The 14,210-nt window shown below is 35.2% G+C and overlaps 1 protein-coding gene and 1 pseudogene across 1 annotated transcript; both read left to right on the forward strand.

The window, feature by feature from the left end:
* Window positions 1–1,713: 1,713 nt before the first annotated feature.
* LOC116105592 lies at window positions 1,714–8,542 on the forward strand (annotated as a pseudogene).
* Window positions 8,543–10,048: 1,506 nt separating this feature from the next.
* On the forward strand, window positions 10,049–13,217 carry LOC116105604 (legumain-like). Its single transcript, XM_031392013.1, has 9 exons — window positions 10,049–10,377; window positions 10,465–10,629; window positions 11,305–11,461; window positions 11,700–11,785; window positions 11,867–12,066; window positions 12,238–12,286; window positions 12,371–12,580; window positions 12,666–12,869; window positions 12,951–13,217. Exons 1-9 carry the CDS (start codon window positions 10,183–10,185, stop codon window positions 13,134–13,136), a joined length of 1,452 nt encoding a protein of 483 aa, XP_031247873.1. The 5' UTR covers window positions 10,049–10,182; the 3' UTR covers window positions 13,137–13,217.
* Window positions 13,218–14,210: the final 993 nt, after the last annotated feature.

Genomic DNA, 14,210 nt, shown 5'->3' on the forward strand with positions numbered 1-14,210 from the left:
AAACAATACTTATTAATTTTAATGTTAAATATTATATATAATTAGGAGCAGGTTAGGGTCAAAGTTAGCATTCCCATGCCCATTGAAGGATGAAAATGCCGTCATATATAAATAAATCCGAACTCATTCACCCATCTTCTTCGAAGTTAGACTAACCCTTCCCTCCATTGAAGAATTTGAAACCAAAGTTATAAACTGATTCTTAATTCAATTTAATGTTTAGGAAACATGTTAATTAAGATTTTTTATATTAGTGGGTCGTTAATATTGGTTGTTGGATTAATTTTTAACTATATTGTGAATCGAAGAATTTTGATTTTTTTAACGAAACCTATAACTATTATAGGTGGTACTGGTCACTTTTCGTTGCCCAAAGGTTGAAGAAAAGTGTCTGATACCATCTGATTGGGGGGTATCGGACATCTAGGGGTATATGTACTTTTTAAATAGTATTAAAAGTGCATATACCCTTAAAAGATGCTATTTAATATAATTTCTCAGGAAAAATATTTTTTCGAAATTTTTTTTAAAAGAAAAAACTGATTTTTTAAGGAAATTGCTATAATGCTCTTGGGTAGTTTAGGGAATGTTATATTATTAAAAGATAGAATTACTACTGAGATAAATTATCTTGAACATTAAGGGGAATATTATATTATATATGTTTGGTTATTGTTGGGTATAAATAATTAATATATTTGATTGGGAGAATAAAATAGTTACGAGAGAGCGTTTTACTGAATTGGCTTTCTTTTTAAATATTATTATAAACTATTATTATTATTTTATTATTTAGATTATTACTAGTAACCCTCTACATTTAAGAATTTAGGTAAAACACTCCAGTCATAATAAAAGTTTAAAAATTAACAAAATACTCCTAATCACCTAAGACGATTGTCGACTGCCATCGACAATTGTCAAAATGGCGCACGACCGATCAAATCTGGCCAGCTATGCGTCGATCTAGTTGGAAACGGCCATGGATTATTTGTGTTTAAGGGTATTTGTGTCTGAAATGTTAATTAATTATGGGTCCAATAATCTTAAAATACCACATTTTTTCAGTAATTAGATTACCTTCGTTATCACATACAATAATTGCTATTACTATTGGAAGGTTACTGAAATATTTTCTTACCTAACAATCAAACAAGGTCATGCCGGTTTAAAGGATATATTACCGGAATAATCTTTTATTACAACTAATTAAATGGCCCCTTGAGATAATTCTAGCAGGAAAAATTATTCAAGAAAACCTCAGAGGAAAAAAAAAATGTAATAAAACTGAAAACCCTAAATCTAACCTATGCCGTCTCCGCCCTGTTCAACAGCCGCCACCCCTCACTCCCTCCCTCACAAACAATGTCATCTTCACATACCCATACCACTGCAAACCCATATCAAGTCAATTTCCCACAACTGCCTTTCTTTCCATTCCTATCCCATCGTTGCCCCCTTATCCTTCACCAGTCGTCGCCCCTCTCTCTCTCCCTAACCCACAGCCGCTGCCTACATTAAACACAAAGCATCATGAACCTGTATATTTGGTGCAGTCTTCGTTCTCTACTCAATTCTCGTCAATTTGCTTTACCTATAAATATTGTTTCAAAAAACAGGGTTGTTCCCATTTCTTTGATTTAGATCATTATTTATTCTTCACATTAATGAAATGTATTACGCATATGTCGGAAAAATCACAAGAAGGACTTGATGAATGGTGCTTCAAGTAATTTACGTGCAGCAAGTGTGAAATTATGATTACCATCACTACCTCTGCCTCCTTGAACTCCCAGCTAGTATGCAGAAAGCTGCATTTGCACTCTGCGCCTTCAATGTTGAAACTTCCAAAGCTATTGATGTAGCTTCCGATCCAAGAATTGGTTTCATGCGCCTTGTCTGGTGGTAAGAAGCCGTAGACAAAATCTATACTAATAAGCGAATTGAGCACATAACGGCTTAGGCTCTTGCATCGGTTGTATCGGGGTATAAAGTATATAAAGGTCAAGCTCGGATTTATGATGCTAAAAGAGAGGTTACGGACATCCCAGACGATATTGAAGAGTTAGAGAAATATGCCGAGGACATTGTATCTAATATGACACTGCAAGAGGGTTGGTATAATATCCACTGTAGCAGATCATGAGGCATCTCATGTTGGTAAGGCTAGTGGTCTTCTTTTAGTTCTTAAGTCATTACCATACCATGTATGTACCGTCGAAAATGGCAGAAAATCATGGTTTGTTGGTTAAAGAAGGGGATTGGTCAGAAATTCGGTTGGATTCTCGTGAGGGGTTATGTGATGTTGTTTTTGAGATGGCATCAGTAGCAAATGTTCATTTGCTCAAGGCTCATGAATTAGCTGGAAAGGTGCCTATTAAGATTCTAGGTTTATAGAATTATCACAAATGGCTTAATAATGGAATCAAATTGACAAATCAGATCTGAAATCAGAATAATCTAACCCAAATCACTCAAAGCATATAAATCAAAATGAAAGAGCAAAAGGTAAGAGACACAACAAATTTATAGTGGTTTGGCTTTGCAACCTACATCCACTCTCTAAGGCTCAAAATAGAATATTATTAATCATAGTGCCAAGATGTAAAAAGAATTTTAACACAGAAGAAAACAAGGAAGTAACACACCCGATTGGAAAATCCAAGGCTCCTCAATGAAAATTGTATCTTCTTCATCATCCAACACGATTATAAATGCCAAAGCCCCTCTCAAGATCAGCCTCCACTTGTATTTGATTTGCCTAGAACCATGAGATGAACAACGACCTCGAATCTTCTTCATATCCATGCTTTAATCGAGGTGGATAAGAGAGAATGATAGTTTTCCGAGTTAGACGGATCAAAGGAAATGAAATGTAAGTTGTCTTTTATCAAAACTGTGTCACATAGCCCTCTTTTACTTCTTATATTAAAATTGACTCCATTGTGGCAAATAATAAGCCATATCATCACAATTCTCCACTTTGGCTTTTGATTTGACACCCTATATGACCTTGAAAATTTGCTGTTCATTACTTGACTTGGAGGAGGCTCATGCAGAGTCTATGTTTGTCAGCAGTCACAAGTTTGGTAAACATGTTTGCTGAGTTGTGAGAACCTTTCACCTTTTCAATCTTAATTTCACCCTTCTCGATCATTTCTCTAATAAAATGAAGTTGAACATCGATGTGCTTAGTTCTTTCGTGAAATACTTGATTTTTACATAGGTGTATGACACTCTGACTATCACTGTTAGCAACAACTATCCTCTGTTCTAAACCTAGCTCATGTACAAAACCCTTCAACCACTTAGCTTCTTTTGCTGCCTCAGTCAATGTCACATATTCATAATCAATTGAGGACAATGTGACCATATGTTGTAGTTTAGATTTCCAACTAACAACATTTCCACAAATTGCAAACACAAAACCAGAAGTGGACTTCCTCTTGTCAGTATTACCAGCATAATTTGCATCCACAAAACCTTCAACACAACAGTTCTCCTTTTGATTCCTTCTAAACACAATACTCATTGAACTAGACCCTTTTATGTACCTCAAGATCTATTTCAATGCAAACCAATGAACGTTTCTTGGATTACTCATGAATCTGCTCATTAGATTCACTGAGTATGTAAGATTAGGCCTTGAGCATACCACCAAATACATTAAACTGCCCAGTGCACATGCATAAGGAATAGACGCCATTTCAAGCTTCTCTTTTTCAGTTTGAGGNGTGTATGACACTTTGACTATCATTGTTAACAATAACTGTCCTCTGTTCTAAACCTAGCTCATTTACAAAACCCTTCAACCACTTAGCTTCCTTTGCTGCCTTAGTCAATGTCACATATTCATAATCAATTGAAGACAATGTGACCATATGTTGTAGTTTAGATTTCCAACTAACAACATTTCCACAAATTGCAAACACAAAACCAGAAGTGGACTTCCTTTTGTTAGTATTACCAGCATAATCTGCATCCACAAAACCTTCAACACAACAGTTCTCCTTTTGATTCCTTCTAAAGACAATACTCACTGAACTAGACCCCTTTATGTACCTTTAGATCTATTTCAATGCAAACCAATGAACCTTTCCTGGATTACTCATGAATCTGCTCACTAGATTCATTGAGTATGTAAGATTAGGCCTTGAGCATACCACCAAATACATTAAACTGCCCAGTGCACATGCATAAGGAATAGACGCCATTTCAAGCTTCTCTTTTTCAGTTTGAGGAATTTGATCATGAGAAAGCTTAAAGTGTTGGCCAAGAGATGTTTGAACAGCTTTTGCATCCTTCATGTTGAACTTTTGAAGAATCTTTTCAACATAATCGTGTTGAACTAGTTTCAGACTTTCATGAACTCTATCTCTAATAATTGAAATACCAAGTATCTTTTGAGCCTGACCCAACTCTTTTAAATCAAATTTGGTATTCAACATTTTCTTTAGCCGAGATAACTTAGATTTGTCATGACAAGCCACCAACATATCATCCATATACAATAACAAGAAAATATGTGTCAGATCAGAAATTCCCTTAAAATAGAAACAACCATCAAAATTGCATCTATTAAAGACAATTTTAAGCATAAAAGAATCAATCTTTTTGTACCATTGTCGTGGTGATTGTTTTAAGCCATATAATGATTTTTTTAAGAAAGTAAACTGTACTTGCTATACCATTATATCCCTCAGGCTGCTCCATCATAATATTTTCTTCCATATCACCATGCAAGAAGGCTGTCTTTATGTCCAATTGCCTAATTCAAGGTTGAATTGGACAACAAGGGATAACAACACCCTGATGGATGTATGGTTAACCACTGGAGAGAAAATTTCATTGTTATCTATGCCCTCTACTTGTGTAAACCCCTTTGCAACTAATCTAGCTTTATATCTAGGTGGTTCAATAGGAGTTAAGCCTGGTTTTCTCTTGAAAATCCACTTGCATTTGACAACTCTACAACCTTCAGGTTTCTCAACTAATGTCCAAGTTTCATTCTTCAAAAGAGAACACAAATCTTCTTCAATTGCCTTTTCCCATTGCAATTTTTTAGATCTCAAAATAGCTTCTTGAAAGGTCTTAGGTTCATCACTCATTTCTTGTTCAACTTGTAAAGCATAAGCAACCAGATCAACATATCCTAATCTGTTAAGGTCTGATTACTCTTCTAACCCTAACCCTATCCCTTAACAATTGGTAATCTATCAAGTCTAACTCATCATCATCATGGTTCACTTGTTCCACCTGATGCTCACCAGTTTGATCACCCTCAAGATTTCAGGATTCTCTTCCTCACCTTACATCTCATTGTTATTAGCTCCACCTTGATTCAGGGTATAGGCAGTTTTTGAGTTTTGAACTTCCAACTCTAGATGAGCTAATCCCAAAGAGTTCTCCTCTGATTTTTCAGACTCCTTTTCTAGACTAGGTAGAACATCTTCTCTAAAAAAAACATCCTTACTTACAATGCATTTCTTAGATTCTAAATTCCATAATTTATAACCCTTTGCCCCATCTGGGTATTCAAGGAATATGCATTTGATAGCTTTAGGTTTTAACTTATCTTCTCTAACATGGACATAAGCTAAACACCCAAAAACTCTAAGATTTCCGAGGTTCACAGGATAACCAGTCCATTTCTCCAAAGGAACTTTAAAACCTATTGCTAAGGATCGTGTTCAATTTATCATGTAGACTATTGTGTGTGCTGCTTCTACCCAAAACTTGATTGATAACTTAGAACAGGACAAGATACTTCTAACATTCTCTAAAATGATTCTATTTATTCTTTCACAGAGACCATTGTGCTGTGGGGTGTACCTTACTATTTTGTGTCTCACAATCCCATGAGTCTTACAAAAATTGTTGAATTCCTCATTTGCAAACTCCAAACCATTATCAGTCCTAAGTTTCTTCAACTTCTTTCCAGTTTGTGTTTCTACAATGATTTTCCATTCCTCAAATCTAAAGAATGCCTCACCCTTGATTTTAAGGAAGTAAATCCCCACATGTCTAGAAAAATCATTAACAAAGCTGATAAAATATCTACACCCCCCTGGTGAGAGTAATGTCTGGATGTCCCCCAAACATTTGAGTGAACATAGTCAAGTGGTGAACTTGAGTAATGCTAACCAAATCTGAACTTAACTCTACTCATTTTTCCAAAAACACAATGTTCACAGAAAGTCAGACTCCTAGTTTTATCCCCACACAACAAATTTTGCTTACATAACTCTTCTATGCCCTTTTCACTAACATGTGCAAGCCTTTGATGCCATAATGAAGTTTTATCTTGAACTTCTGTTGACCCTACAACAACTCTCCTATGCCCTTTTCACTAACATGTGCAAGCCTTTGATGCCACAATGAAGTTTTATCTTGAACTTCTGTTGACCCTACAACAGCAACCCCACTATCTGTCCTACCCTTTAACACATATAACCCATTTTTATTTTCAGCTTTCATAACTATTAGGGATCCTTTCATCACACTAAGACTACCATTTGCAGCCTTATAACTTAAGCCTATTGAGTCTAATGTGCCAAGTAAGATTAGGTTTCTCTTAAGGTCAGGGATATACCTTTCATCAATGAGTGTTTTAGTTAAACCATTATGAAGATCCAGCCTAACAGTACCTATTTCCTTAATATGACAGACAACATTATATCCTATCATAACTTTCCCACCATCTAAGGGTTGAAATGAGCTAAACCACTCCTTGTTTGGTGTCATGTGATAAGTACAACCAGTGTCTAAGATCCACTATTCACCAATTCTGCCCTCAGAAATAACTAAGACCTCTGAGCTTTCATATCCTTTAACTACTACCCCAACACTACCTCATTCACCCTCTTTTTCATATTTCTTTTTGTTCTTTCTCTCGGGACAATCTCTCCTAAAGTAACCCTCCTTTTGACAAAAGAAACATTTTCATTTCCTTATTTTGGGTTTTGACCTATTTCTAGTTTGTCCTCCATTTTTCCAATTTTTCTTCTCTGATCTCCTTCTAACAATAAGACCCTCTCCATCACTGCTATGCTTATCTCTCATCCTATTTTCAATATCCTTGGCTAAAATAGCCTCTACCACCTCCTCTAACTTCAGTGTTTGTCTACCATATTTCAAGGTTTCCACAAAATTAGAGTATGATTTTGGTACTGAGTTTAATAGGATAACTATCTGATCCTCATCATCAACCTCTATAGAAATACTTTCTACATCCTGAATTATTTTTAGAAATTCATCTTTGTTGTCTTTCAGTGATTTCTTCTCATCCATTTTAAAACCAAACAACCTCTACTTTAAAAACAACCTATTAGGAATAGTCTTATATTGATAGAGAGAATCTAACCCATTGCAGATTTCAGCAGCTGTCTTCTCCTTCTTAACCTCCTGAAGGACTTTGTCACCAAGTCCAAGGATCAAGGAGTTTTTGGCTTTATTCAGCATATCCTGCTTCTCAGACTTTGTCATGGTCTTAGGCAGTTCAGTCTTTTCTTTTAACGCTAAAGCCAGACCTTCCTTTATCAGCATTGCTTCCATCTTCATTTTCTATAGACCAAAGTCATTTTACCTTCTAAACTTTTCCAGTTCAGACTTAGCGGACATGTTTTTCAAAAGGTTCGAAAAACAAAAATTGCATTGTTAAATAACAACAATCGAGTGATAGACTCCCAAAATAAGCTGAATCAAGGACAACTCAGTAAAACCCTAACGAAGCCCTAAACTAGCTCTGATACCAATTTGTTAAGATTCTAGGGTTTATAGCATTATAAAAAATGGCTTAATAATGGAATGAAATTGACAAATCAGATCTGAAATTAGAATAATCTAACCCAAATCACTCAAAGCATATAAATCAAAATGAAAGAGCAAAAGGTAAGAGACACAATAGATTTATAGTGGTTCGGCTTTGCAACCTACATCCACTCTCCAAGGCTTAAAATAGAATATCTTTAATCATAGTGCCAAGATGTACAAAGAATTTTAACACAGAGAAGAAAACAAGGAAGGAACACACCGGATTAGAATATCCTACACTCCTCTATGAAAACTATATCTTCTTCATCAGCCAACATAATTATAAATGCCAAGACCCCTCTCAAGATTAGCCTCCACCTTTATTGGATTTGCCCACAACCGTGAGATGAACAATGACCTCGAATCTTCTTCATACCCATGCTACAATCGAGGTGGATAAGAGAGAATGAGAGTTTTGCAAGAGATACGGATCAAAGGACATGAAATGTAAGTGTTCCTTTATCAAAAGGGTGTTGCATAGCTCTCGTTGACTTCTTATATTAAAGTTGACTCCACTGTGGCAAATAATAAGCCACATCACCATAGTGCGTGCCTGATGAAGCTAGCAAAGTTCTTTTGGGGGCTGTGCCTGCCCAAAGTTCTTTTGGATTCCTTGCGTCGGGTACATTTTGATGTGTTTGATCCAAGGTTAGCACAAGGAGTTCTGGGTGTTTCTCCACTGTGGTACCAATTGGAACTGAAGTGGTATTCGTTGATGGGGAGATACTGAAAATTTTCATTAGTGGGTGATTTTCCTCAGATATGAACTGGAGGTTAAGAGGGTCTGTTTTTTAGTACAAGTCTTCACATTCTTAGTGGTTCAGGAGCTGTGAAGAATAATGCTGATTGCAATTTTTTTAATAAGAGAGTGAAATATTAGTGATGCACCAGAACCGTTAGGCTGAGTAGGCATAGACATGTGGTTTATTTAATTCACTCTCTGGGACGGCTAACAACTTGTGGCTTGATATACAGGAAAAAGTGTCTTTGTGAAGGGATTGCATTTCAGCCTTTTATTTTTTTTATTTTTTATTTTTTCTCTTCTTGAGTTTTGGTGGAATGTAGTACATTCCAGTTTATGAAGACCTTTTAGTTTTTGATACTTCTGGTGATTTGCATTTGCAAGAAGCTTTTGTGTTTAACTATCTGAAATTCTATGGAGGGTCTAAGAAAAGTCTTCTTCTATACAAATCAGTCACCTGTTGTTTCATGATTAATGGGTTACACGAATATTTCTTACACTTATATGAAGTTTTTTGTCCTTTAGCTGTTATCCATCGTGCAAAATTCACATGACTAGCATTGAGTTTGTTTAAGCTTAGTCTAAGCTTATAAGGTTAAACTAGCTTATAAGCTCTAAAATTAAGCTGATCATTTTGTTTATAACTTTTTTCAGTTTATAAAAAAATAATAATAATAATAATAATAATTTGGGGGAGGTATTTTTTTTTTTTCTTATAAGCTAGTTTGACCAAATATATTACCATATTATCCTTGTTTAATTTTAAAATTCTATAGTATTGTTTTGTTTAATATAGTATATTTTTTAGTCATTTTATAATAAAATATATTTATAAGCCACATTTTACCAAATACGTCAACTATTTATTAGTCACTTATAAGTACTTTAACCAAATACGTAATTGCTTAAAATTTCAAAAGCTTATAAGCTAATTTTCATAAGCTCAGATAAACACCCCCCAGTTTAGAACACGCTTGACAAGTTTTCAAGCAAAATGCTGATAGTCTTGGCCCATTTGGCCATAAGCCTCACTGATTACAAATAAGGATGTACGCTCTTAGTCTCGGCCCATTTGGGCCATCAGCCTCACTAGTTATCAATAATGGACAATCACGAAGTAACGGACAAGGAACAAGCGATGATTTGATCTTTACAAACGCAATAAAAATCATCAATGAGACAGCCGATGGCCTAGCTCATACTATATCATACATCAATCTCACAGAACGCTATAACACTCAGAAGTAGGAAACAGAAAACATAAAAGAATACCAACCTTTGCTCACGGAATTGGTGGCTTACTATAGACAAGCATCCTAAGCAACCAGTGCTCAAAACAATCAACTAGTAGCTAGCACAGATTCCCATGAGTAAAGTTAAGTAAACACCCAGTTGTCGACAGTAGAAGACATTTGGACCCACTTTTCTAAGTGGTTCAAACGTGTCAATCCCTTCTTTTGCATGACATCTTTACAAAGTTTAACACCTCCACTTAAGCCTTAACATATGCAAAGTTTCAACACCTCCACTTAAGCCCTAACATTTCTCTTTTAAGCTATCTCTCCCTTTCTCTACCTATACTTCTGTTTCTTCACCATCACTGATTTTCTCAAATCGGTTCAGTCTCTATGGCAACCCATCGTTTTTTATTATTTTTCTTAGTTTTAGCAGTTTTTGGAGGTGGTGAAGGTGGTCGGTTGAACCAAAGGGAGTCAGCAATCATAAAGTTGCCAACAGAGAAAGAAGAACCGGCGGAGGAAGTTGGAACAAGATGGGCTGTTCTAGTTGCTGGATCATCTGGGTACGGAAATTATAGGCATCAGGTGAGAACTTTAACTATAGTGATTAAACTGGCTAGTTTTGTGTTTTGGGTAACAAGTAACGGAGAAGTTGTTATATGTATTATACAGGCGGATGTTTGTCATGCATATCAATTGCTAAGAAAAGGAGGATTGAAGGAAGAGAACATAGTGGTGTTTATGTATGATGACATTGCTATGAATGAGCTCAATCCAAGGCCTGGTGTTATCATCAACCATCCACAAGGTGAAAATGTTTATACTGGTGTGCCTAAGGTAATGTTTATGATGATATAAAGTGTTGTGTTGTGAGACGGTGGATGCTTTTTTGACTCTGGTGTCACATATTGATAGTGATATAGCACTGTTGTGCATTAATTTCAATAAGATAAACCCATTAATTGTTGTTAGTCCAGGCGTGTAATCATTCATTCCAGGTGTAATATTCATATGATTCCTCGTGATTCTATAACAATTTAATACATATTTAAGTTGTTTTCAACTTTATGACACCTAATGGTTTCCACTTTACAAAAATAAATCTATGGGTTAGCTATTATATGGATGGTTTATATCCGCCGATTAGGAGTTCAAAATTTGGTTAAAGGTTTGAATACTTGTACAAAGTTTCCATTTTCAATATTCCCTATAAACAGTATGTTTCATATGGATGAGTATGTTACACTTGGCAAAATGTTAGTGTTCCCTTGTCAATATATATCCCTTCAGGCTTCAACAAGTCAATACCTATAAAAATCTCTTTATAATGCATTTCGGTTACCGAATCGAATTTATTATTGAAAAATCTAACTGTACTAACGAATTAAGTTGATGAAACCGTAATATGGAATGAAACGTTGAAGCTATTTATTTTTACTTTTTTCTTTCAAATCACTCGATTTTATAGTTCATTTCACCGAACTAAATCGTCAATGTTGATGATTATTATAGGATTACACTGGCGAGCGTGTAACAACTGAGAATTTGTATGCAGTACTTCTTGGTAACAAGAGTGCTGTGAAAGGTGGCAGTGGGAAAGTCGTGAATAGCAAGCCAGATGACAGGATCTTTCTTTACTACTCAGATCATGGAGGTCCTGGAGTTCTCGGTATATCTCAACTTTAACCTATCTTTTCAATCACTCTCCAAATATAGCCAAAATACCCTGTGAAGAAATAAAATCGTATTTTAGCTACATCATTACCGATGATGTTCCCCACTAAAAGTTTGATTGAGTTCTCATTTCCAATCTAAATTGAGGAAGATAATCCAAAGAAGGATAAGCAAGTAACTTCGAAAAATTAGAGAGCCATTATAGCTCATTTATTTTCTGGTTGTGATTGCAGGGATGCCAAACATGCCTTTTCTGTATGCAATGGAATTCATTGAGGTCTTGAAGAAGAAACATGCTTCAAAGGGCTACAAAGAGATGGTACAAACATTGTGCTCACTTTAGAAGATTAGTGATAAGATAAAATATATAATTATTGACAGATTTTTACCATGCACACAGGTTCTATACATAGAAGCATGTGAGAGTGGAAGCATTTTTGAAGGCATAATGCCCAAAGATCTAGACATTTATGTCACAACAGCATCAAATGCACAAGAGAGCAGTTTCGGGACTTATTGCCCTGGAATGGATCCTTCTCCACCTGCAGAGTACATCACTTGCTTAGGGGATTTGTACAGTGTTGCTTGGATGGAGGATAGGTATCCTTGTCGTTCCTTGAAATTAAAAAAAAAAAAAAAAATGATATCATTATTAAACACAATTCTCAGTTTTGATTAAAGGAAATAAAATCTTGTGTTATACTCACCGGCATACGCTGACATGTTCATTGTGACCTCTTTTTACTAAGCTAAAATCGTTATTTTGTGCAGTGAGACCCACAATTTGAAAAGAGAAACCATAAAGCAACAGTATGACATGGTAAGATGAACAAAATTCAGAATCTTCTATGTAGTTCTGAGTTCAAACCCACAATGGGAAATGGAAACATTACCTTTCATGCAGGTCAAGGAAAGGACTTCCAATTTCAATACTTACAGTGCTGGATCCCATGTGATGCAATATGGGAACACAAGCATCATAACAGAGAAGCTTTATCTATATCAAGGTTTCGATCCTGCCACAGAGAACTTCCCTCCAAATGAACTTCGGAGTGATACTCAAATGGGAGTTGTGAACCAAAGAGATGCTGATCTTCTCTTTATGTGGCATATGGTGCGATCGACTTGCTTTTTTCATGCAATTGAAGTTGTTTCTTGCTTAATTGTTTGATGACAGCATGAATTTGTTTACTTTGTAGTACAAAAAAGCAGATGGATTAGGGAAGAAATCACAAATACTGGAGCAGATTACAGAGACAATGAGGCACAGGAATCACTTAGAGGGGAGCATTGAAATGATTGGAGTGCTTCTATATGGACCAAAAAGAAGTGGTGGAATCATTAATTCAGTTAGAGCACCTGGTTTGCCTCTTGTTGATGATTGGCAATGCTTGAAATCAATGGTAATTTTCAGTCTGTTTTCTTGATTATGATTCATTTAGTATATGGAATAATTGAAGCGGTTGTTGTGTTAATTTAATCAGGTTCGTGTATTTGAAAGTCACTGTGGATCACTAACTCAATATGGAATGAAACACATAAGGGCATTTGCCAACGTATGTAACAGTGGCGTCTCACAAGGCTCAATAGAGGAAGCTTGCGTGGCTACATGTAGCTCCCATGACCTGAAGCAATGGCATCCTAGGAACCGGGGTTATAGCGCTAGATGAAAGTTAAATATTTAGAAACATTTTAATAATATAATACTTGTTTAGTAGTTCTACTCTTGTCTGTGGTGTAGCATAGCTTTTCTGTTGGACTGTCGTTGAAATCTACAGCTCCAAGTTGTTTAACAATAATAAAATAATTAGTACGTAAGATTTCGTTAAACTCTTATTTGCCTTAAATTTTATTCAAATAAATTAATGTTTAAAAACAACTGTAAAAATCACGAAGGCAAACAAAACAAGTAATTAGAAGTGGTTTACTTAAACCAAAAGTTTTATACAAAGGCAAAGAGTAGAAGTACTGGTTTACTTGAAGTAAAAGTTATAGACAAAAAAGATGAAACCTAAGGTAACAGATTTTGGAAGAGCTTCTTAAAATAATAATAATGAGAATTGAGGTCAATACTCTTTATTGATTCATTTGTTTAACCAACACAAAGAAAGTTGCAAGAAAATCCAATAAGAATTTCTTGGTTAATTGATGATTGTAAACAGTAGTAGACTATTAAGGACCAGATGATTATCGAATTGCAGCGGCTAGTAAGTATTGATCAAAGCTCAATCGAATTGCAAGAATGAGTATAGTAATCAATCAATAATTACGAATTAACGTACAGATAAGGATGATATTGAAAAACGAAAGTGATGGTAATTGACCATATGAAATGGACTGACGTCCTAACTTCTTTGTATAACATTATACAAATCTTTTTATTAATTTATCCAATGACGTGTGCATGGGTGGCAAATAGTTGGCGCTGTTTAACTTTCATGATCTTAGAATTAAAATTCCGTATTTCATTTTGGATTCAGTTATAATATATTTAAAAGAGTAATTTACAGAATAATAAAATGAAGCATATATAGACAAAACAAACACCGTGCGGCGGCATACATATGCTTCATGCAACTGTCGTCTTTAATTAATTATTAAAAAAATCTTCTTCTTCTAATAAAAATGCTTGACTAAGTTCAATTTATGTGATGCTCAAATCTCCCAATATTCTTGTTTGATTTTTCTGGGAAATTTAACTTGACCAAAATTCTTGTGCTTTATTTGTGTAGAAATTCAATATT

This window comes from Pistacia vera, unplaced genomic scaffold (genome assembly GCF_008641045.1).
Source record: "Pistacia vera cultivar Batoury unplaced genomic scaffold, PisVer_v2 Contig500, whole genome shotgun sequence".
NCBI classification, from domain to species: Eukaryota; Viridiplantae; Streptophyta; class Magnoliopsida; order Sapindales; family Anacardiaceae; genus Pistacia; species Pistacia vera.

Excerpts from the sequence above, each read along its gene's own strand:
- LOC116105604 (XM_031392013.1), top strand. The coding sequence starts at position 10,183 with ATGGCAACCCATCGTTTTTTATTATTTTTCTTAGTTTTAGCAGTTTTT. Across the intron at positions 11,462-11,699 it reads TGGAGGTCCTGGAGTTCTCG|GGATGCCAAACATGCCTTTT; the intron begins GTATATCTCAAC and ends TTGTGATTGCAG. Across the intron at positions 12,287-12,370 it reads TAAAGCAACAGTATGACATG|GTCAAGGAAAGGACTTCCAA; the intron begins GTAAGATGAACA and ends CCTTTCATGCAG.